Genomic DNA, 24,991 nt, shown 5'->3' with positions numbered 1-24,991 from the left:
TTTGGCATTCACATGCACTTCACAATTGGCATCCTAAGCAAAATTTACTTGCTGCTGTCGTAAAGTCTAATAGTTGCTCATTAAATGTAACACAAACAGCATAAGGCTTTCATTTGTTAATAATTGCTCATTAAGGAAGAAATTGTATGCATTGTTTCCTAAAGTGGTTTAACAATTGGTGAAGTATTTCATATGCTAAGACACTGTGGAAGAGTTTGTTTAAACTTCAAGTTTAAATTCTTGCACTAATAAGCTGACTTTCTAAAGCACTTGACATAATCCAATAACCTTGTTGAATGGTAGCTTAAGTGTAAATCTAAGAACTCATTGGATATTGGTATCTCTTGTTCTCTTACACATTGATGTAAAGATCTAAGTGTTCTTAGCTTGAGGCCTTGTGAATTCAATTGAATATCTCTTGAATAATTGGCATTGAGGAATCTAATTAAAATATTGGCATTATCTTGTTGGTATAGCTTGGAAGGCTCCTACGTGTCTAAAGAGCATTAGCCATCTTGAGCAATCAAGTAACATATTTGCCTTTACTGTTTCATGGTTAATATCTACTGTGGTTTTCGGCATATTGATAATCTTTCCTTTCAGAGCATTTATCTTGTGATTATCTAACACTTAGGAAATTACTTTTTGATTATCTCTTGTATCTTGTTGGCACTTGTAAAATTGGCACAACTCCTTGTGGTTGAGATTGCCTCTTATTTACCATTATTAAGTACTTATTGTCATAACTTAAGATCAATCATAACTAGGTACTTAAAGGAACATTAAAGTTTTAAACAATCTCACCTGAAGAAGACACTCAATAATCTTGCATCTCATCCCAGAATTAGTCTTGCATTAATAATTTACCCCCAAGCATAAGCTTGGTTGATAGGAAAATAGGAACACCCTTCTCATCTTTGCTTGAGAAGTCTAATCCCTTTAATATTAAAAACATTGACCTTGCAGTCATCAGAGCCATAGTCTTTGCAGCACCAGAGACATCGGGTATGTTAGATTTCAAGGAGAGGGATCGTTAACCAAGCCCTTGCTTGCTTCACCTTGACTTCTCTCTGCCACTTACTTTAGAGACTAGGCTCAATATAGATAAAGATCAAGGGATACACTTAGTTAGGCATCTAATTAAAATAAACCAAGATTCCTGCATTTCACCTAGTTTGTAGGATTTGCATTTCATCTAGGATAGTCAAGCATCCATTAAGTAGTGGTTGTTCATCCAATCATTTGGTCTTCAATTGATATAAAGCAAGTGGTTGACTCCATAAGGCACTAATTTCACAAAGTAATTTAATCTGACCTCTAAAAACTTGCCAAAATCAATTGTGTCTCCCGGACTTGTTGGTTGCCAATAAGTCTTGCATCCTCACATTTCATAGGGACGACCCCCTCATACCCTGTTGTTGGGAGACAACTAGAATGAAGAGGTCGGAGATCAGAGTGGCAGCCCCCGACCTGAGTCATTGTCGCAGTGCCTATACAATCTGAGCGACAACAGATCCAACAAGGGCCTTTGAATGGAAAAAATGCAGAAATAATATTGAAACACAATTTACTAATATGATAAGTTGAAGATTGCAAGTTCTCAAACTGAGAAGGGAAACTCAACTATAGGAGATTTTACAAGGAATTGATTGTTTACTTCCCTGTAGCTAGGTGCTTCTAGAAATTGCATAGAGGCCTGCATTTGATAGTTTAGGTAAAGCCGAGAACAATTCAAAAGGGCATTAAACAGCAGACAGGCAGATAAGGCTAAATAGTGAAAAGAAGAAAGACTGCCAACATGTATCTGACTTTTACTACAAAAGATGTAATAAAAATGCAGCATTGATGTACCTCAGATCGCAAGGTATCAAAGTACCCATTCAATGCATGTTTGGAAGCTGCATAGATAGCCTGACCAGGTGCAGGTGTTTTCCCAGCAGCACTACTCATCTGCAAAAAGTTACTGCTGTATTAATTTATAAAAAACATAAACATTTGTGGGTAAAATACTTTTTTAGAAACAACCCTAAATGAATGAAAATTTTCTGCAAATATCATAAACTTGTTCTCTGCACCTAACAGTTCTAAGGAAGTAAAGTTACAAAAAATACCACGACAAAATGGCCTTTGCCCCGCTTTAGCATAAATGGCGCCAGGTGGCGTGTAAGTGTTATGGTTCCAATCACATTGACATTGAAAGTAGCCTGAAGTTTTGAAGAATGTAATTATTACAACCAGTTTTTCCACTTCATACATAAAATGATATAGATTCATCACTGCATATTCAACTTAGAAAGTATTTCAACAGACCTGAAGATCGTCATCTGACGTCTCCAAAACTGGAGTTTTCTGCAAGAGGAAAAGATCAAGCAATGTATCCATCAACAATAAAGTATGTACTTTCATTATAGCCAATAAATATTCCCTGCTTATCTTGGTTAGCCATATCTGTATTGTTCTGACAGCTTCTCAATTTTATAATCAAATAGTTTATTATTTCATTACTCATTTAAATCAAATAATCAATAATTGATCTTGATGGCCAAAGCTGGCAAGTCATTCCCAACATACATCAAGAAAGTAACGTATTCTACAGACTGAAGCTTTAAACTATTGTATGTCGGACAATGTGACCGCCAATAAGTTACAAGTATACTTGAACATATTCCAACCAGATTCATACTATTTCAATTGAAATAATTTAATAATTCTGCTGATAGGAATCATTTACATACAGGGCGTTCATGGGCTGCATTGTGAATCATGTAATCAACACCAGCACCATTGAAGAAAGATTCTGCTCTATGAACAGCTTCTTCAATCGCATCAACACCTGCTGCGATGTCCAGTGGTAGTATCATCACCCCATGGGGTGCATTTTTACCTGAAAATAAACCATAAAATCAAGGTCAGTTACCATTTGCAAGGAACAGAGTTACTTCCAAGAATAACTTGAAATTTCAAATAGCCTTAACATAATTTTGAAGTTGTAGAGAGTCAAGACACTGCAGACACTTGCCTGAAAACAACAGTGTTATTATATAATATACCTGACAGTCCCGCTTTAACACGCTCTAATTCTGCTTCCCGTCGCGATGAAAGGATAAGCTTGGCACCCAAACGAGCAAACTCGTTTGCAAGAGCCTTTCCTGAGATACCAAAATCAGGAGATATTATGTCTATATTTGCTTGCATGAAATGTATTGTGCAAGCTTCTTTAGGAAACCTTGTACATCTTTTGCATTTTGACATCACATCTAGTTCACAAATACAGGAAATTGTGTATGATGCAACTGTTGTTATGAGTTCTTTTTACATAGCATCTTTATCCCATGTAAAATAAATATCTGCATGTATTAATAAGTATATTTATATTCTATGATTTATCCATTTGGAAGAAATCAGTGTTGCAAACATCCTGATATTATAGCGAAAAAAAACCCCGAAATTGTGATTTTTTTACCAAGCCAATCTTTGCGGATTTTCACTGATATTTTCTCAATTTTTATGACATTTTGGTTTTCCAAACCTTGCCGAATTTGTCCTGATGCTGATGTTTGCAACAATAGAGTAATTTCAGTATCCCTGAAATATAAAACCAAAGAAACCAGTGCAATGGATATGACACGTGACAACACAATGATTATTTGGGACAACATCCCTGATAAAGAACAGCAGTTATAGTCAGTAACAGACCAACAGCTGTTGACCTCTCCTTAGTGTTGAAAATCTAGAGTAGTGATGACTAGAATAGTTTTTCAAAACTGATAACTACTTCTATTGATCGAAAAATTTTCTTCTTTATACTTTAGTCAATAAGTAGTTATACAAGAAAAACTTCAACCAGTAATTTCTTCAACAAGAACAGTAAATAGAGAGCACAGTAGACAATGAGCAATAGACAATAAACAAGAGACAAAAGACACCAAGATTAGGCTCACAGCCAGGGGAAAACCCAAGAATTCTTTCCTTATGAGAGAGAGAGAGATTCTGTCCTTCAACAGTACATCAAATGTTCCAACAATATCAAGATAACCAACAATAATATACTCAACCAAAGTCTGCACAAAACAAGAGAGACATTCCACTTTTGTTCAACAAGATGATCTGTTCAAGAGGGCCAAAATCTAGTCCTAAGATCACTGTAATAGAGGGCCGAAGTTCCATGAAATTTTGTCAATGGGCTGTGAAGAAAAGTATGCCCAAAAGCCTTCGGTCAACTTCAGAATTGTGTCCAAAAGGAGTGCGAGTACCTCTGTTGTATTCAGCCTTTCAAATGAGACAAGATTGTTGATTTTGGGTAGCAGCTGATGTGCTCTAGCTCCGAAATTTTGTGGAGGGGCTAGAACACATAAAATCTCCAAGACCTAGAAATCGTTTGGAGAAATTCCACCGAGTTGTATTTTATTAAAATAATTAATATTTTTAATGGAGTTCCTAAGTCTAAACTTAGCAAAATAAAAATATTAATGGGTGTTAATGAAAGTATGGGTGACAAGCTTCTAAGAGACGAGGATCAAATCTAGTTTAATCTTAGCCGTTGATTAGGGACTTAATCTCGGTCGTTGATTCATCAACAGGGAAAGTATAAGACAAGACTTGAGAGTCATTTGGAGACACGCCGGGCAAATACTCAGTAACCTGAGGGAAATCGATTCTCAAGGAGGAGTTCAATTTCAGAGGGAGAGTCACTGGGTGAAGGAAGAGGAGGGTATCAGCATCAATCAAAGACTGAGGAGGAGGTGACACAGAGCATCAAAGGGACAACGCAGAGGGAAGGTCAGCGAGACAATGCAGCAAGGGACGCAGTCCTCACGCAAAAGTGACATAAAGGTGACGCAGTGAAGGTTGGAGGGTCTCCGGGGTGTCAAATTTTCTCCAGAGCAAGGAAGGAAATTGTCTCAGGTGTTTCTCTCAGAGGTGTCTCTATATTCTGTAAAATCATTCCTTGTAAAGAGATTGTTGTTGAAGAATAATAAATAAACCCTCATCAGCTACACCAGTGTTCCCGCATTGGGTATTTCCGGGGACTATTGTCCAAAATTAACTGTATTGATGTGATTGATTCTTGTGCTTGTATATCACTGTTATTTTCTCTATGCTATTATGTGACAACTGCAGTAGAATTTATTTTGATGTTTACAAAAGGGTTTTGTAAATAACTTATTGTGGAAAATAAGTAGGAGAAATAAATCAGTTACTGCAATAGAATTTCGTTTTAGAAATTTCCACATGGTATCGGAACAGAGATCGAGCAACAAGATTAGAGAATCTGCAATGAGTTGGGAGCATGATGCTGGGCAACAACTCAAAAGGACTCACGCAATTCTCCCAGGAAAGAGGAAAGCACGAAGAATATGGATCACAACTATTCTGTGTTAGCTTCCAGACTCGAAGAAGAAGTCGCATGCTTAGCAAGTTCTGCTTCCTCTGAGGTTTGGAATATTGAAAGTGGAGCTTTTGCGCACATGACAGGAATACGAGAATGTTTTTCGAGCTATCAGGAAGAACAGATGAACTTCCAAATCACCATGGGAAATAAGTCAAAATGTACCCGCATAGGAAGAGGTACTATAGTCTTTCAAACAGAAGCCGTGGATCGGCTTCAAGCAACCAATGTGCTGCATGTGCCAGGATTGGGAATGAACTTACTCTCTGTATCTCAATTACAAAACAAGGGCTATGATGTTTTCTTCATTGGGAAGAAAGTATATGTCAAACATCCGAGTTGGAAAAAGAAGGCCCAAATTGGAGTCAGAAGTAACAGCCTCTATAAGTTACAGCTAGAATCTCCAATGGCACTTATAGGCAGCAGTGGGGTAAAAGATTTGAATGAACTATGGCATAGGAGGATGGAACACTTACACCATGGGGCTCTAAGAATTCTCGGAAGAATCAGAAGAATTGGGGTAGCATCGTATGTGCTCTAGCCGCGAAAATTGGTGGAGAGGCTAAGGCACATGAGATCTTCAATACCCATAAATGGTTTGGGCAGATTCTAAGCAGTTTGGGAGATATTAAAATAATTACTATTTTTAATGGAATCTAATGTGTATTAATATAAAACTGTGTTAGAAGGGTCCAAAATTCATGTATCAAGCCAGAGTTAATCTTAGCCGTTGATTAGGGACTTAATGTCGACCGTTGATTTGTCAATGAGAAAAGTATATAAGGAGGCTTGAGGGTCACTTGGAGAATACACCAGAGTGACCGGTCATTTTATTCTCTAGAGCGGGGTTTGCTAAGAGAGATAGAATTAGTGATCAGCAGCGAGGGGCAATGAATACAAAAGCAAAGAGGCAGAGAGGGTGCCAAGAGAATCAGCACAGAAAGGGACTCAAAGCCAACTAGAGGCCACGCAGAGCCAGTTAGGGCCCACACAGAGGCAACCAAGAGCTGCACAATGCCTCAAAGCCAGCGTGGGTGACGTAGAGGCTCTAAAGGTTGACGCAGTGCCTCTAGAGGCTGACACAGAGCCAGGAAGGGTTGACGCAGTCCCTAGAGGCAGACGTTGGGGTTTTCGTGGGGCGGATTAAAGCTAGGACCTGCCGGAGTGTTTATCCAGGGTTTCAACCGGAATATCTGCTTCCGAGTAGAGAGGTACTACTACCGAGATTATTCTTTGTTGGGTGAGCCGGTTTTCGCACCCAGATTGTATTTAGAAACTGCATAATAATAAAACCCTCAAATAGCTACACCGGTTTTCCCGCATTGGGTTTTTCCGGGGACATTGGTCCAAAAACAACAGTGTCACTTGTGTGCTTGTTTTGTTTCCTTCAGTTGATGATCTGTAATGCGTTGAGCATGTACTTGTATTTATTTCCAGTATTTACATGGTAAATAACTTGTTAATTAATAGAACAAGTAGGTAGGAATAAATCAATAAAGTACATGAAGGGTTTCTAACAATTAGACTTAGAAATTCCAACATGGTATCAGAGCATGGTTACAGATCACAGGAGAACTGAGGACATCAGCCAAGCAGAGCAACAACAGCAGAAAACAGCTGTCTCGAGTGACAGAAGTTGTTCCTAAAAGAGTAGCAGCAAGGAAGGGGTGACGCAGTGCCTGCGTCATCAAGATTGAGCCAAGAAGAGGCCCACGTAGAGACTAAGGAGGGAAAAAAATCTCACGCAGAACCCAGGAGGATTGACACAGTTGGCTAGGGGAGCATTTCAGCTAGTACTTGATTGCACAGAGCCTAGGAGCTCTAACCTTCAGTTTGCTGGGGTTTAGGAGGTTGTGGGTAAGTTGCAGAGTGGCACTGGTGGGGTACGGTAGTCAGAACAGTACCTAACAGGGCAAGACCAAGGAGGAGGGAGTTGCTACTGAGGATTTCTAGCCGAGAAATCCGAATCAGTGGTGCAACTACACTAACGATCAGAGTGGGGGCATCTCAACATTGGCAGAAGGGTTTCCAGGAGGGAAATCGAGGCTCAGAGGGAGTCATACCAAGAACTTCCAGGAGGGAAGTAGGGGAGCAGCGAGATGGCAGTGAACGGGCTAAGAGACTAGGACAGGCTGGACGGAGCCTCAAACTTTGTAGTCTGGAAGGCCAGAATCTTATCCGTTCTAGACAGGAATCGTGTCAAGCACTTTGCCTTGAGAACAATAGCGATCCGAGTTGACCCAGCTGATAACGACAAGTACGAGGAGGCAATGGCAAGGGCCAAGAGCATCATCCTTGACGAGATCAAGGATCATGTAGTACCACATATTGCCGGAAATGACACAACAAATGAGATGTGGGAGGCCCTAGAGAAATTGTACCGGCATACTTTTGTGGAAAGAAGGATGTTACTAGAAAATCAGTGGCGGTCATACCAGATGCAGAAGGGAGAACAGATCGACACCTTCCTCGGACGATTGAAGGAGATCCGGGATCAGCTGACTTCCATAAGTGCCACGTCGGATCAAGAATTGATAGTGAGAACAGCCCTGAACACAGTCTCTGAAGACTGGGAGGTGTTTGTCCAGAGCATACTAAGTAGGGCAACCCTTCTAGATTGGGAGGAAATGTGGGCAGCTCTTCGCCAAGAAGATATCAGAAGGATGAGCAAGGCGGTAAGAAGTGGCAAGGGGATCAGAATCAAGAAGGAGGAGGAGGTGGATGTTGCCCTAGCATCTGAGGGAAAGCAGGAGAAACGGAAGAAGGACCTCTCTAAGGTCAAATGCTTCCACTATGGGGAACTAGGTCATTATGTGACCCAGTGTCCAAGGAAGAAGAGCAAGGGAGAGGCATCCGAGACCAAGGCTGCGCCAGCAAGGGCAGAGAAGGAAGTGGAGACAAACGATGACTATGCCATGAGTGCACACACCACTTGAGCGGAAGTGGGCAGACATCAAGTTGTAGTCAGACGGACTACAGGCGATGAGGGGCAAGATCCTTGAGGTACCCAGCCTCTTGGATTAGACCTTACTACGGGAGCCCCAAAGAGGAGTAGCAGTACTGGCGGATGTCAGTAGAGACCGATGCGGATGGAGCGACAGAGGGAGCTACAGTGCAGGATTCTTAGGACAGCGTAAGGCAGTAGTGCAAGAAGCACGGGAGTGTTGCACCAGTGAAAGATGGCACAGAGAGGTGTGCAACAGTGCGAGATGCATGGAATAATTGCAGCAGCGCAGAGGTCAAAGAGGGAGCACTTGTCAGTGACAGAAGGAGCTTCAGCATCAGGAGTGTTTCGAGCCTAACAGAGATGTCAAAGTTGGGAGATCAGTTACTTATTTCTCAGTAACTGAGTTGCAGTGCAGCAGTTAGTAGTGGTAGTGCTATGGGCAGCACGATGCAGCATGATGAGGGGTTGCAGTGCAGATGCAACAATGGCAGTGGCAAGGCCATGGGCAGCAGCACAGATGTAGAGGGATCTGTCATACAGATACAACAATGGCAGTGGCAAGGCCATGGGTAGCAATTCAGGAAGCAGTAGTGCAGAGGATGTTGGGCAGCAGGCCTAGCATCGGCACAGGGACTGATGTCGAATGATCAGGGTGATACTTAGTGAGGAGTATTACTAGAGCACAGTCCTTGCTAAGAGGGAGTGTTGATTTGCGGTAGCATCGAATGTGCTCTAGCCGCAAAAATTGGTGGAGAGGCTAAGGCACATGAGATCTCCAATACCCAGAAATGGTTTGGGCAGATTCTAAACAGTTTGGGAGATATTAAAATAATTAATATTTTTAATGGAGTCCCTAAGTCTAAACTCAGGGAAAATAAAATATTAATGTGTATCAATATAAAATTGTGTTGAAGGGTCCAAAAGTCATGGATCAAGCCAGAGTTAATCTTAGTCCTTGATTAGGGACTTAATCTCGGTCGTTGATTTGTCAATGAGAAAAGTATATAAGGAAGCTTGAGGGTCACTTGGAGAATACACTGGAGTGATCAATCATTCTATTCTCTAGAGCGGGGTTTGCTAAGAGAGATAGAATCAGTGATCAGCAGCGAGGGGTAGTGAATACAGAAGCAGAGGCATAGAGAGTACCGAGAGAATCAGCACAGAAGTCGGGAGAAAGGGATGCAGAGCCAGCTAGAGGCCACGCAGAGCTAGCTAGGGCCCACGCAGAGGCAACCAGGTGTTGCGCAGTGCCTTAGAGAGCCAACGTGGGTGACGTAGAGGCTCTAGAGGTTGACGCATGTGTTATTGGGCTGACGCAGTGCCAGGAAGGGCTGACGCAGAGCCAGGAAGGGCTGACGCAGTCCCTAGAGGCAGACGTTGGGGTTTTCATGGGGCACATTGGAGCTAGAAGCTGCCGAAGTGTTTATCCGAGGTTTCAGCCGGAATATCTACTTCTGAGTAGAGAGGTACTATTGCCAAGATTATTCTCTGTTGGGTGAGCCGATTTTGGCACCCAGATTGTATTCAAAAACTGCATAATAATAAAACCCTCAGATAGATGCATCAGTTTTCCCGCATTGGGTTTTTCTGGGGACATTGGTCCAAAAACAACGGTGTCACTTACGTGCTTGTTTTGTTTTCTTCAATTGATTATCTATAATGTGTTGAGCATGTACTTGTATTTATTTCCAGTATTTACATGGTAAATAACTTGTTAATTAACAGAACAAGTAGGTATGAATAAATCAGTAAAGCACATGAAGGGTTTCTAACAACTAGACTTGGAAATTCCAACACACAGGAGTTCCAAAGTTGAGTACCAAATAAGACAATGTATGCAGAGGGTGTGCACTAGGCAAGTACGCCAAAGTGGCTTATTCCAAAAGTAACAGTAAGACTAAGAGTGTTCTAGGATTGATACACTCAGATATTTGCGGACCCATGTCCACAAAAGCTCTTAGTGGTGTCGAATACTTCGTCACCTTCATTGATAACCATTCCAGGAAGACTTGGATCTACTTTCTAAAACCAAGGATGAGGTTTTTGATCGATTCAAAGAGTTTAAGGCTCTGGTTGAAAATCTAACAGGGAAGAAAATAAAAGTGTTGCGCTCAAACAATGGTGGAGAATACATTGATAAGGACTTCACTAATTTCTGTGCAAGGGAAGGCATCAGAAGAGAATGGACAGCTCCTTATAATTCGGAGCAGAATGGAGTAGCAGAGGGGAAGAACAAGACTATTGTTGAAGCAGCAAGGGCGATGTTGCATGATTAGGATATGCCCAAATTTATATGGGCAAAAGCATGCAGCAAAGCAGTATATGTCTAGAACCAAACTCCTCACAGGGCATTAGGTAAGATTACTCCAGAGAGTGTCTTCACCGGTAAGAAGCCTGAGGTGAGTCATTTCAGAATATTTGGGAGTTTGGCATATTGTCATATACCTGAAGAAAAGAAGAAATTGGATGAAACTGCAGAAAAAGGATATCTTGTGGGATATAGCGAGAATGCTAAGGCATATAGAGTCTATCTTTTAGGAAATAGGAAGATTGTAGTTCGATGGGATGTAAAGTTCATGGAAGATAGAGCTTTTAGGAAATCCCGAGAAATGCCTTTCAAAGAGAAGTGAGAGGATGATCCATTGGTCCAGCCACTTCAACCAGCAGAAACCGGCACCAATATTTCTCCAAAAGACAAAATTCCAGAGGTATCACAACAAGTGGAGTCTCAGGAAAAGGAGGAGAAAATAGATCTACCAACTACCAGTGGAAGAACGAGCCGAGAACATCGACAGATACTATGGGATGCAGAGGATTTCGTTGGAGCTCCTAGGAACGAGAAAAGGGAGCATAGACAGCCAGATAGGTACCAAGCCTTGGTGGCTCAGGTTGGAGAACCCTCTAGTTTTCAGGAGGCCTTCAGCATCAAGTATGGGTAGATGCTATGGTGGATGAATACAGTTCCATAATGGTCAATGATGTCTGGCAAGTGGTACCTAGGCCTCAGGACAGGTCAGTTGTAAATTCGAGATGCATCTACAAGGTCAAATATGTTGTAGATGGCAATGTGGAAAAATACAAAGCCAGGTTCGTGGCTAAGGGGTATGCTCAAAAGGAAGGGATCGACTACAAATAAACCTTTGCCCCGTAGCCAGGTATACTTCTATTAGATCCGTGATATCCCTTGCAGCACAGATCGGGTGGGAGATTCACCAGATGGACGTCGATACTGCGTTCTTGAACAGGGTGATACAAGAAGAAGTATACATTGAACAACCAGAGGGTTTTGAGACACATGAGAATAAATTTCATGTATGCAGATTGAAGAAAGCCTTGTATGGGCTTAAACAGGTGCCTAGAACATGGTGCGGTCGAATCGATGGTTACTTGCAGAAGATGGGATTCGTCAAGAGTGACGTAGAACCCAACCTCTACTATTTGATTGTAGAGAATGAGCCTCTAATTCTGGTGTTATATGTGGATGACCATTTTCTAACAGGTTCATCCAGGCTCATCAAACACTGCAAGGAAAACCTAGCTGCAGAATTTGACATGAAGGATTTGGGGCGGATGCATTATTTTCTGGGGTTGGAAGTTTGGCAGCAGAAGGGTGGAATTTTCCTTGGACAAGGGAGATATGCTACAGAAATTTTGAAAAGGTTCAGAATGCAAGACTGTAGACCTATGGCTACTCCAATGATTACCAACTGGAAGAAGATTGTGATGTATCTAGTCAATACCAGGCCAGACATTTGTTACGCTGTCAACAACCTCAGTCAGTTCATGGTGGAACCAAAGAAGGCGCACTGGGCAGCAGCCAAGCATGTTCTCAGATATATACGAGGAACAGTCAAGCATGGACTAATGTACGCCCAAGGCAATGACATCAGACTAAGTGGGTTCACCAACGCAGATTGGGCTAGAAGTTCAGTAGATCGGAAAAGTACCACTGGGTACTGTTTCAACATTGGATCAGGAATGACCTCCTGGTGTAGTAGGAAACAGAAATCCGTAGCTCTGAGCTCAGCTGAAGCTGAATATATGGCAGCTAGCACAGCATCGTGTGAAGCCATATGGCTTAGGAAGTTGCTTGTGAATCTATTCAGGAGAAGGATGGAAGTGACCAATATTTTGTGTGATAATCAGAGTTGCATCAAGCTCTCTAAGAATCCAATTTTTCATGATCGGTCGAAGCACATTGACATCAGGTGTCACTTTATCAGAGACTGTGTCCAATGAGGGGCAATACAGTTACGGTACACTCCGACAGGAGAACAGGTGGCAGACATTCTCACCAAGGCTCTAGGAAGAACAAAGTTTGTTTATTTCAGGGAGAAGATGGGGATGATTGAGAATCTGTTTCAGTAGCAGAAGCAGATAGTACAAGGAGTTGTAGTGCAGCAGTTAGCAATGGCAGTACTATCGCCAACATGATGCAGCATATTAAGAGGGAGTTGCAGTACAGATGTAGCATTGACAATGGCATTGTCATGGGCAGCAATACAGGTTGCAGCAGCGCAGTAGATGAGGAGCAACAAGCCGAGCATCAACAGCATAGAGGACCAATGTCGTGGATTAGTGTGATACTTCTGTTGGGAAGTATTGCTAGAGCACATACCTCGCTAAGAGGGAGTGTTGATTTTGGGTAGCATCGCATGTGCTTTAGCTCCGAAATTTTGTGGAGGGGCTAGAACACATGAGATCTCCAAGATATAGAAATCATTTGGAGAAATTCCACCCGGGTTGTATTTTATTAAAATAATTAATATTTTTAATGGGGTTCCTAAGTCTAAAGTTAGAAAAATAAAAATATTAATGGGTATTAATGAAAGTATGGATGACAATGCCCACAGGGCTTTGGATTGACGGTGAATGGGTGCACTGTTAAGGCACTCCTTGTGATAGGTCACTGGTTCAAATCCCCTGTGGGTGCTTACCTACAAAAAAAAAAAAGTATGGGTGACAAGCTTCTAAGAGACGAGGATCAAGTCTAATTTAATCTTAGTCGTTGATTAGCGACTTAATCACGGTCGTTGATTCATCAATAGGAAAAGTATAAGAGAAGACTTGAGAGTCATTTGGAGACACACCAGGAAAATACTCAACAACCCAAGGGAAATCAATTCTCAAGGAGATGGAGTTCGATTTCAAAGGGAGAGCTGCAAGGTGAAGGAAGAGAAGGGTATCAGCATGAGTCAGAGACTGAGGAGGAGGTGACGTAGAGCATCAGAGGGGCAGCGCAGAGGGAAGATCAGAGAGACAGCGCAGCAAGGGACGCAGTCCGCATGCAGGCTTTACACAGAAGGGACACAGAGGTGATGCAGTGAAGGTTGGAGGGTCTCCAAGGTGTCAAAATTTCTTCAAAGCAACGAGGAAAATTGTCTCAAGTGTTTCTCTCAGAGGTGTCTCTATATTCTGTAAAATCGTTCCTTGTAAAGAGATTGTCGCTGAAGAATAATAAATAAACCCTCATCTGCTGCACCGGTTTTCCCGCATTAGGTTTTTCCGGGGACTATTCTCCAAAATTAACTATGTTAATGTGATTGATTCTTGTGCTTGAATATCAATGTTATTTTCTCTCTGCTATTATGTGACAACTGCAATAGAATTTATTTTCATGTTTATTTACTAAAGGGTTTTGTAAATAACTTATTGTGGAAAATAAGTAGGAGAAATAAATCAGTTACTATAGTAGAATTTCGTGTTAGAAATTTCCACAAAGATGCTAGCCCAAACAATGAATATATCCAAGATAGAGTTTGCTTTTATCTTTAGACAAAGAGTAAGCCAACGCAGTTGTAGTAGACTCTCTTTCACCCTTCACACTTGAGGATATGCCTATAATAGATGACCGAAATTGCTATTGATTGCAGACCAAATTCGTTGCTTGCTTGATGGTCAAAATGAGGATCAACGAGCCTCAATTTATAGGTGTAGTGTGAGGCCTAATTAGCCCTTGTAGGCCGACATGATGCCTCCCTAGAAGCCGACTTGAAGGAGTGATATATCTGACTTGTAGTTGATCAAAAAATAATTTCTTCTCCATGCTTTGATGATGTTGCCCATAGCTATCTTGAATTTCAACACTCCCTCTTAGCTAGGGAGGTAGTTTTTCATTCTCTCTCAAGATTCATCTTTCTGACCTATCAATAGGTCTCTCAGCCCACAGCCTAAGGAAGAGAATACAATCCAAGTTTCTCTCTCTTTCAAACTCAATATAAGGAAAGATACATATCATCCATCTCAAAGCATCTCCTGCACAACAATGTCTCTCAGCACACACCCTTCAAGAGGAATTATCAACACATCTCCCAGACAACAATGTCTCTCGGCACACATCCTACAAGAGGAACCATCAATACATCTCCCGGACAACAATTTCTATTAAAATTGACAACTAGGGCCAGATTCAACTTTGGACAGCTCATTTGAAGGAGATTATTATTGCATTGAATTCCTCTTTTCGAAAGGACCAAAATTGACCTAAAGATCATCAAATTTGGAAAAGGGGAAGTATGTTTTTAAGGTCAAGCCCACACATGTGAAAATTGTCAAGGTTAGCCACATCATCATGTAGGCTCATGAAGCCCAAAGGACATGTCCCTTGACCCCCAACGACTTGTATAAATGAGAGAGACCTCAAACCTCATTTGGCATCCTCACATCTCACACATTCTTCTCTCTCCTCATCTAATTGGTTCGTATAGCTCATTGGGCAACTCTTCTTCTCACATGTGTGGTTGGAAAAGAGGACGAATTACAAGGCCGAATTTCAGGATCTGTTGCAGGGTTTGACCAGTGTTGCCTGTGAAAATTTTGTTGCAATGATTGATTTATTTCTCCTACTTATTTACAATAATAAGTTATTTACCAATGCTTCAGTAAATATCAAAATAAATTCAACTGCAGACTTCACAAATTATGAACTGAAAATAAAAGCCAAGAGAAACACCGGCGTATGAACAATCACATTGACACACTTGTTTTTGGACAATAGTCCCCGGAAAAACCCAATGCGGGAAAACCGGTGCAGCGGATCTAAGGGTTTCTATTATTGGCAATAAATTTTTGTATACAATCTGGATGCCTCAAACAAATGGCAATCCACTCAGAGAAGATAACTAATAGAAAATTTTCTCACACTGAATCTGGAGATTTTGCACTCGCCCCAACTCCTAGATGACCCACAGCGCAGTCTCTGCGTGAACCTACGCAGTCACTGCGTGGCTTTTGCGTGGAGACTCCCTCTGACTGCGTCACCCTAGCTGTTGCTGCTTCTGCTACTAAGAAATCGAGATTTCTCCTGCCAATCACCCACAATGATTCTTGGCACTCATCTCTTCTATCCCCCAGCAATTCTGCGTCAACCTCCTCCAGTTGTTGCGTTGTCCCTCCTTGGCAGTGCGCTAGCTCTTTGATCCTTCACTGCCTTCTCTGAAGTATATTCACTGGAACTGGAAATCACTTCCTTCCAGTACTACCTCTGGTCCTCACTGTTTGATCACTTGTTCAAATTCCTTAGCCAACCCTACCCTAGGAATATCGAACTAACTGATCAACTCTCTATGTGTCTTCAAATGAACCCCAAGCCTCCTTCTTATACTTTTCTCGTTGAGACTTCAATGGTCGAGATTAAGTCTCTAATCAACAACTAAGGTTAAATCTTGATTTGATCCGCTTTCTTGAACATTCTCACCCATATTTTGATTAATACCCATTAATACTTTAATTTTCCTAAGTTTAGACTTAGGAACCCCATTAAAAATATTAATTATTTTAATAAAATACAATCCGGGTGGAATTTCACCAAATAGTTTCTAAGTTCTTTAGAACTCATGTGCCTTAGCCTCTCCACCAATTTTCATGGCTAGAGCACATTTGATACTACCAAAAACTAACACTCCCTCTTAGCGAGGAAAGTGCTCTAGCAACAATGTCCAACTGCATGTTGCTTTGTCTCTGAAGCATCTCCTTTCCGCACTATTGCTTCCACCAACACTGTGTTGTTGCCGCTATTATACTGTTGCCCATGACACTGCCACTACCACTGCCGACGCTGCATCTGTACTACAGCTCCCTCTCAAACGTTGCATCACGCTAATGAAAAGGATTTTCCAACATACCCAATTGTTCCTGAAATTGGACAAACTTTGTTCTCCTAGAGCCTTGGTGAGTACATCTACTACTTGATTTCCTGTGGGAGTATACTCCAACTGTACCACCCCACGCTGAACATAATCCCTGATAAAGTGACATTGAATATCAATGTGTTTGGAGCGATCATGAAACACTGGATTTTTAGAGAGCTTGATACAACTCTGATTATCACAAAAGATTTTCGTTGGTTCCATCCTTTTCTTGAATAGATCTACAAGCAGTTTCCTGAGCCATATAGCTTCACTTGTTGCTTTGCTAGCTGTCATATACTCCGCTTCAGCCGAGCTCAGTTCTACAGACTTTTGCTTCTTACTGCGCCAGGAGGTCATCCCAGATCCAATATGGAAGCAATACCCAGTGGAACTTTTCTTGTCTACTAAACTTCCTGCCCAATCTACATCGGTGAATCCACTCAATTCGATATCATCGCTCTTGGCGTATCTTAATCCAAAATTGATTGTTCCTCGTATATACCTGAGAATGTGCTTTGTTGGTGTCCAGTGCGCCCTTTTTGGTTCCACCATGAACTGACTAAGGGTGTTGACAACATAACATATGTCTGGCCTGATGTTGACCAGATACATAAGTGACCCAATGAGTTGTCTGTATAAGGTGGGGTCCACTTCCTTGTCTCCAAAAGCATCTATTTTCTTCCAATTGGTAATCATAGGCGTAGCCATAGGTCGACAATCTTGCATTCTGAATATTTTCAAAATTTCTGACGCATATCTACCTTGGCCAAGGAAGATCTCACCATCCTGCTACCAAACTTCCAATCCCAGAAAGTAGTGCATTAGCCCCAAATCCTTCATGTCAAATTATGTTTCCAAGTTCTTCTTGCAATCCTCTATGAGTCTGGATGATCCTGTCAAAAATAGATCATCCACATATAATACCAGAATTAACGACTCACCTTCTACCAATAGATAATAAAGATTGGGATCGGCATCACTCTTGATTAATACCAACTGTTGTAAGTAGCTATCAATTCGACCATACCAAGCTTTGGGTGCTTGTTTCAGCCCAAACTTTCTTCAACCTACACACATGAGTTCTCTTTTCATGTGTTTCGAAACCTTCTGGTTGTTCGATATATACCTCTTCTTCTATCATAATCACCCCATTCAAGAAGACTATCTTGACATCCATTTGGTTAATCTCCCATACCATCTGTGCTGCAAGGGATATAATGGATTTGATAGAGATATACCGAGTTACTGGGGCAAAGGTCTCTTCATAGTCTATTCCTTCCTTTTGAGCACATCCTTTTGCGACGAACCTAGCCTTATACTTGTCTACGCTACCATCTGCAGCATACTTGATCTTGCAGATCCATCTCGAACCCACAACTAATATGTTCTCTGGTCTTGGTACAATTTCCCAGACATCATTTGTCATAGTGGAATTGTACCCTTCTACCATGGCATCCACCCATACCTGGTGTTGTACAGCTTCACGAAAACTAGAAGGTTCTTCAACCTGAGCTACCAATGCTTGGTCCCTGTTAGGTTGTCTACACTGCCTTTTCTCAGCTCTAGGAGCTCCAACAAATTCCTCTGCGTCACTCAGAGTTTGTCATACCTCTCGGCTAGTCCTTCCACCAGTGGTGGGAGGTTCCATCTGCTACTCTCCCTGTTGTTGTACCTGTTGTGACACTCCCAGCTCCTCTTCTCTTGAGGAGATGCTAGTACTAGTTACAGTGCTCGAACCAGATACCCAGTGTTGCAAGAAACGTCCCCCCCCCGGATCTAAACCTCGAAACGCGATCTGTACGGATGCGTGGGGGAAGCGACGTCCGAAACACACTTTGGAAAAACCGAAACACGTTTCGGACTGATAAACACGCTTCGTGGAAATTCCGGAAGCGTGTGTCCGAAGCGCATTTTGGATTTTCCGAAGCGCGTTTCGTACGGCGCTTTGGTCGTACGAAGCACTACGCTTCAGAGGGCGAATTGTACGAATAGCATACGCGTACGATTCCATACGCGCTTCCTTTTTTTCCGTCGCGTGGCCAAAAAAACTATTTTTTTTTTGTGAGTTGGCTTGTTGGAGGTCGGTCCACCTTGGGTTAAGGTGAGGAATGAAGGGATTAAAGCCCCCATTCATCCCTCATTTACTCACTTTGAGTTTATGAGAGTTGGAGAAGAGAAGAGAGGAGAGGAGAGGAGAAGAGAGGAGAGCTTGGAAGAGTGAAGGAGGAGGAGCTTGGAGTAGGAGCTTAGAGGACTTCATCTACAAGAGCTAAAGAGGTAAGTGCAAACCCCAAACTCCCTTATTTTTTTGACATTTTTTTTGTATTTTTCTCCTCCCTCTCCTACTCTTTCCCATTGTTTCTACTTGTTCTTTTACTTGCAGGTTGTCCACCACCTATATCCATATTCCAAAATGGTGTTCTTTTGGCTTCTAGTTCTATGTATCATTCCACTTTTGGTTTTAATGATGGCAAGGGGGAGTAGAAATAGAAGGGAAGAAGCACAAGAGGACAGTGATCCCAATATGAGTGACCCAATGTATGATGAGGAGGAAGAGTTTGAAGAGAAAGGGGATGAAGTTGAACCTGAAGGGGAAACTGAAACACTAGAGAGGGAAGTTGCATTAACAACCTTGTGGAACTATGTGACCAAACTTGAAGGGGGAAAGGGTGGTGAAAGCTACAAATTTTTGTGCCCTCATAGTTGTCATGGAGGAAAACCATTTAGTGGTTCATATACCCATGTGAGGAGGCATCTTTGTGGGGTGATGGATAGTGATGATAAAAAGGTTGTTGTGGGGATACAAATTTGCCCAAAAATTTCATCTGAACAAAGAAGAAAATACATCCAAATAGAGGAGGTTGCACAACAAAAAAGCAAGAAACAAAAAACTCATTCTGAATCAAGTGCAACCTCTAGATTTGGTAGCTCATCTCCTCATGGTACTTCTGGAAGCTCTGGAGATAAAAGAACAATAGGGGATTTCCTTAATGTTGCTAGGAGGGATGATGTGGATGGAAAATAGTCTGATTTCTTTGTGCTTGCGGTGTACCATTCAATGTGCTTCACTCTCCCTATTGGCATGAAATGGTAAAGGCCATCAATGAAGCCCCAAAAGGATACAAGTCCCCCCACTATAAGAAAGCTAGAACAGCGTTATTAGAAAGAGAAAAAGCAAAGGTTCAAAGAGCTTTGACACGTTTTACAAATGAGTGGGTAGATTGTGGGGTATCCATTGTACCAAATGGGTGCACAAATATTAGAAACCAACATTTGATAAATGTTCTTGGTGTTTCTGCTAGTGGTGCAATATTTATTACATGTCATGACTCCTCCTCCATCAATGCATCTTCACAAAACATTGCAGATCTCCTATTGCAATCAATCAAAGATGTTGGTCCGAATAATGTGGTTCAAGTGATCACAGATAATGCAGCAAATTGTAAGGCAGCAAGAAAAATTATTGAGCATACTCATCCACATATCTTTTGGTCTGGGTGCCTGGTTCACACATTGAACCTTTTAATGCATGATATTGTGAAGCATAAAGAATGTGGGTGGATTAATGAGCTTTACAGGAGAGGGAAGCAACTCATTAAATTCATCACAGGGCATAAAAGGGTAAACTACTTCTATGGCACTTACTCCAAGTTGCAGTTACTTAAACTTGCAAAGACAAGATTTCACAGTTATTACCTCACCTTTAGGCGGCTAGTGAAGGTGAGACAAGCTTTAACTAATATGGTGTGTGCTGAAACATGGGATGAAATTAACACTGATAGAGATGGTTCTAATGCAACCAAGGACACTATTCTTGACATGTACTTTTGGTCACAGGTTAAATATGTTTTGCAATTCACCAAACCAATTTATTACATGATCAAGTTTGGAGATTCAGATCGACCAATAATTGGGGAGGTGTATGAGCAAATGGATAGCATGTTGGGGCAGATTAAAGACATTGTTGAGCCTAGAGATATCACCTTGTACAATTATATTCGTGCAGAGGTGGAAAACCGATGGGAAATGCTAAATGTTCCATTGCATGCATTAGCATATGTTTTGAAACCTAAATACTATCATCCATCATGGCTTTCAACACCAGCACTTGAGGGGGAAGCAGGGGAAAACCACACCAACATCAAGAGGTTCACAAAAAATATATGATTGCACTGAGTAAATTAATCCCTGATCAGGAGGAGGTTGCCATGGTACAGAGACAGTTGAGCAACTTGTTGGGTCTTGAAAATATCATTCATCTCCATTACACTTTCACTATTATGTCCATTATATCACCTCCATTTCACTACTATGTCACCACATTCATCCCACTTTCATTATCATTGGGCCACATTTATGTTTTTCCAAACTTTATTAATTCTAAGCCTTTTTAAGTGAATTTATGGTTAAAAATTAGAAAATAATGTGCATATGTTTAACTTTATACCTAAGTCACATGACACGAGGACACCAGACACGGAGGACACGTAAATACGAGTATTCAATACGAAACGCAGCGACCCAGAAACAGGACACGAGGGACACATTTTATATATATTTAATAAAAAATATATATATAGATATATATACCGAAATATAGTATTAAGCGTATTGCAAGTGGAAATGCAGTATTTAAAACTGTTAAACATAAATAGTAGGTACACTCAGCACTGCATGCTAGCTCGAATGAAAACCTAGTGGCTCGGGGTTTGAAAATCGTCTGACATAAATGATAATCATTATTATATTATCGTAACATAATCATTTGATTAGATGACACTGGACAGTTGACAGACTTATTTGTATTTGTATGCCGGCCCTAGAATTCGACAATGTAAGTTGCACAGTGCACACACAATCAAACACATTTTTATGGTCTACGGGCCACGACTTACCTGAACTAGTGAACCTCACACATGCTGCCAAGTTGCCAAACCTTCCAGCAGCCAAACGGCTCCATGAGTCCACAGAGATGACTCAGTTCCACACGACGATTATACATTGACGGAGAGCAACGACATCGGAGGAAAATAGCAAAAGGACCCCGAAAAAAAAATTGCGTGGGCTTTAAACCATTGATTTCGTGGGGTACGTATTCAACTGGAGAAAAATCGTTAGGGCAACATTTTTTAGACTCTGAATACTCGTCTTCCATCACTAGGACACGAAGAAAACAAACGAATACATTTTATGTTTTCCATGACACGTTAAAAAACGTTTTCAACACGTTTTAGGGCCGTTTTTTTGTTCGACAGGTTAAATACGGGACACGGGACCTTGGAGGACGTGTCCTTTGACTTAGGTTTATACCTAACAAGTGGGTTGAGATTGTTGACATGTGTAGGTTAAAAGGAGGCTTCTCAAAGGTCAGGGGGAGTAGCGTGCCTAGTCAAAGACAAGCTCAGAGACAGAGTCACAGTGGCAAATACAGATGAGTACGCCAGATACATGTGGATCCGAATCAGAACTGGAGCCCCACCCCTGAAGGATATCTTTATTGCAGTTTGTTACTTCCCCCCAACCACATCTCCATTTGCCATCCACGACGGTGTAGAAAGGGACCCCTTCACCAACATATATCCAGACATCACTAAATACTCAGCTGATAGAGAAATTATCATTATGGGGGACTTCAATGCCCGTACCAAGGATCATCAGGTCCCACTCCATGACCGGTCCGAGGATGTGTTCTGCACTAGGGGTGTTGACCTAGATTCAGTAGACTTGCAGAGGATCTCGGAGGACGCTTTAGGCCCCATCACAACCTACAGTAGGCATCTTTTGCAATTGGGCGAATCACATGAGCTGATAATTTTGAACGGCCTCTCGCGCTTCCCGGAATCCCACTTCTTCACGTGTAGGCCTCATGGAGGAGGGGCTAGTGTGGTGGATTACGCCTTAACTGGTCGAACACTGCTCCCTTTTATCCGGAATCTCTCCATATCACCCATCCCTCTAGCCGACCACGCACTGCTTTCACTTTCTCTTCAGTTTGATCCCCCCGACCAACCCACCCCCCACCCCGATCCCCGGGTAGAACCATCTTCCGTTTTGATGAGGGCGACCCCGACATTTTCTCCTCCTCAGTCAGACAAATCCTCCCCGGCGCGGATGACTTCTCCCGTCTCGAGACTGTTTCGGATAAGTACCACTGTCTCTCCTCGACAATCTGGGAGTCGGCGCTTAAATCCTTTCCACACTCCATTCGGACCACCTCGACCTCCCGTAAGACAGGAACTTCCCCTATGAACAAATGGTACGATACAGATTGTAAACTCCTCCACCAGGATCTCCGCCAAGCCTTCCGTCAGTCCCTTCCCTCCTACTCTACCATCCAAAAGCATTACCATCGTCTCGTCGGTCACAAAAAACGACAGTTCATCTCCCAACAAAGACGGGAGCTTTCCGCCCTCCTTACCCATTCCCCCAAGCAATTTGGGGCAAGATCCTCCCCCGACGCTCTCCTCCTCCCGCTGATCTCGACCCAGTCTCCATGTTCTCCCACACCTCCCGCCTTTACGACATTCCCGGACAATCCCAGATCCAAGTCACATCTCCTCCCCTCTCCTGCCACCTGTTCACCGATAAAGATGTCAGGGAAGCCATATGGGCGATGAATAGTAGCAAAGCAGCGGACGAGGAAGGATTCCAAGCCGAATTCTTCAAACAAGGCCTCCGACCCTTAGTCGGATACCTGGCAGATCTCTTAAACCATGTGGTCAGAGAAGGGTTCCCCCCCATATGGTCCCACCCTATTATAAATCCCATCCATAAGTCAGGGGATACCTCGGACCCCAACAACTACAGGACAATTATGGTGGGTCATACATTCTCAAAAATATATGCCACTATCCTTCATAGGAAGCTTTCCAGCGATTTTGAAGAAAGAGATCTCAGGGCCAGAGGCCAAGCTGGTTTCAGGCCAGATCATCAGACCATTGACCACATCTTTACACTCTGTGCTGTGATCGAGGAAGCACGCCACCGGTCCTCGAAGGTGTACTGCTGCTTTGTGGACTTCCGGAAGGCTTTTGATTCAGTCCCGAGAGAGGATCTTCTACAGCGACTCAAAGACACCAATATCTCAAACTCCTGGCTAACTGCTGTTATGCGTCTTTACGAGTCTGTCCGGGCCGTCTTCGCACTGTGGGGGGACTATCTGAGTTCATCCGGAGCACGATTGGAGTTAAGCAGGGGTGCCCACTCTCCCCCACCCTATTTGGGATATATATTGATGAGCTTGAAGCCTTTCTGCGGGAACACATACAGGAGTCTGACGGTTGCTATCTTCATCAGGTTTTGATCTATATCTTACTCTTTGCAGATGACATTGCACTCTTATCCTCATCACCAGAAGGTCTCCAGAGACAGCTGGATGCACTAGCCCTATTCTGTGATCTCCGAAAATTGACAGTGAACCTGAGCAAGACAAAGGTAATAGTCTTCAACGAGACGAAGAAGTCTCAGGATCTCCGATTTCTCTTCAAGGGAGAAAGAGTGGAGATTACAATAGCTACACGTACTTGGGAGTACAGTTTTCGGGCCCCCGGTTCAGTATGCGGCCAGCTCTGCAACCTCAGATCAATAAGGGGTATGGCTCTCTAGCCATTTTAGAGAGACAATGTTTCCGCCATCACTTCCAGGACATCTCATCAAAGTTGAGCCTTATGGACACCCTGATCCGACCCACGGTCCTGTACGGATCGGAAATTTGGGGCCCCTCCTTGCTTGAGTCAGATTGGGCAGCAGTTGAGAGAGTCCAAACCCTTCTCCTCCGACGTATTATCCGCTGCAAGCATACTATCCCACAACAAATCATACTGGCCGAATTTGGTGCACAGCCCTTCCGCCTTGAGACAGCCTTCAGACTGGTCTCCTTTCTTCACCGAGCCCAAAGCTTCGCAGATACATTGAAAGGACGCGAAAGGTACCCTTATCTAGCCTACTGCTCTTCCGAGGCCATCGACCGCACCCAACCAGGAAAAGCCAAATGTTGGTATACAGGAGTCTCGAAGTTCCTCGAATCAGTGGGTCTCCATATAGATCATCTCCCCCCCTTTTGGTATTCCCTGAACGCCCCCAGAGGACTCCCCCCCAGGTAGGAACTAAATAAGATCATCAAGGAAGACATCTACAGGCAGTTTATCCAGGTCACATGGATTAACCCCCCGGGGGGCCTGCGTCCAAAGATGGCGTTCTATGCAGAGCACTTCTTGAGTATCAGAGACGGGCTTATAGTTCGCCCCCAATACACGCTTCGACATTGGATGCATGCTCTTCGGATCCCCCTCGGGCAGTTCAGAGTTGGATCACATAGGCTTCGGGTAGAGACAGACCACCAGATAGAGAGAGTTGACAGGATTTGCCGGCTATGCCATACACAGGGGGTGGAAACCGAATGGCACTTCATCTTTGGTTGTCCGATATATTATGAGATCAGAGGTCGCTTCCACTGTCTGTTCAGAGGACCACAGAACCTATCCAGCTTCTTCAACTACACGGACCAGAGATGCGTCGCACTATACA

The 24,991-nt window shown here is 42.6% G+C and overlaps 1 protein-coding gene across 2 annotated transcripts in view; it reads right to left on the bottom strand.

The window, feature by feature from the left end:
* Positions 1–24,991, bottom strand: part of LOC149259863 (NAD(P)-binding Rossmann-fold superfamily protein) — a 330,444-nt gene that overhangs the window by 258,918 nt on the left and 46,535 nt on the right. For both annotated transcript variants that reach the window (XM_089419258.1, XM_089419250.1), the window contains exons 4-8: positions 3,051–3,149; positions 2,736–2,884; positions 2,311–2,349; positions 2,112–2,204; positions 1,852–1,950 (exon numbers count right to left, since the gene is read on the bottom strand). In XM_089419258.1, coding sequence (XP_089275384.1) covers positions 1,852–1,950; positions 2,112–2,204; positions 2,311–2,349; positions 2,736–2,884; positions 3,051–3,149 — 479 coding nt within the window. The remainder of the gene's footprint in view (positions 1–1,851; positions 1,951–2,111; positions 2,205–2,310; positions 2,350–2,735; positions 2,885–3,050; positions 3,150–24,991) is intronic.

This window comes from Pinus tabuliformis, chromosome 6 (genome assembly GCF_031772625.1).
Source record: "Pinus tabuliformis cultivar Carrire ecotype Pingquan chromosome 6, CPIR1, whole genome shotgun sequence".
Classification (NCBI taxonomy): Eukaryota; Viridiplantae; Streptophyta; class Pinopsida; order Pinales; family Pinaceae; genus Pinus; species Pinus tabuliformis.
The sequence above is the reverse complement of the archived record's forward strand: the minus strand, read 5'-3'. Positions and strand labels throughout refer to the sequence as shown.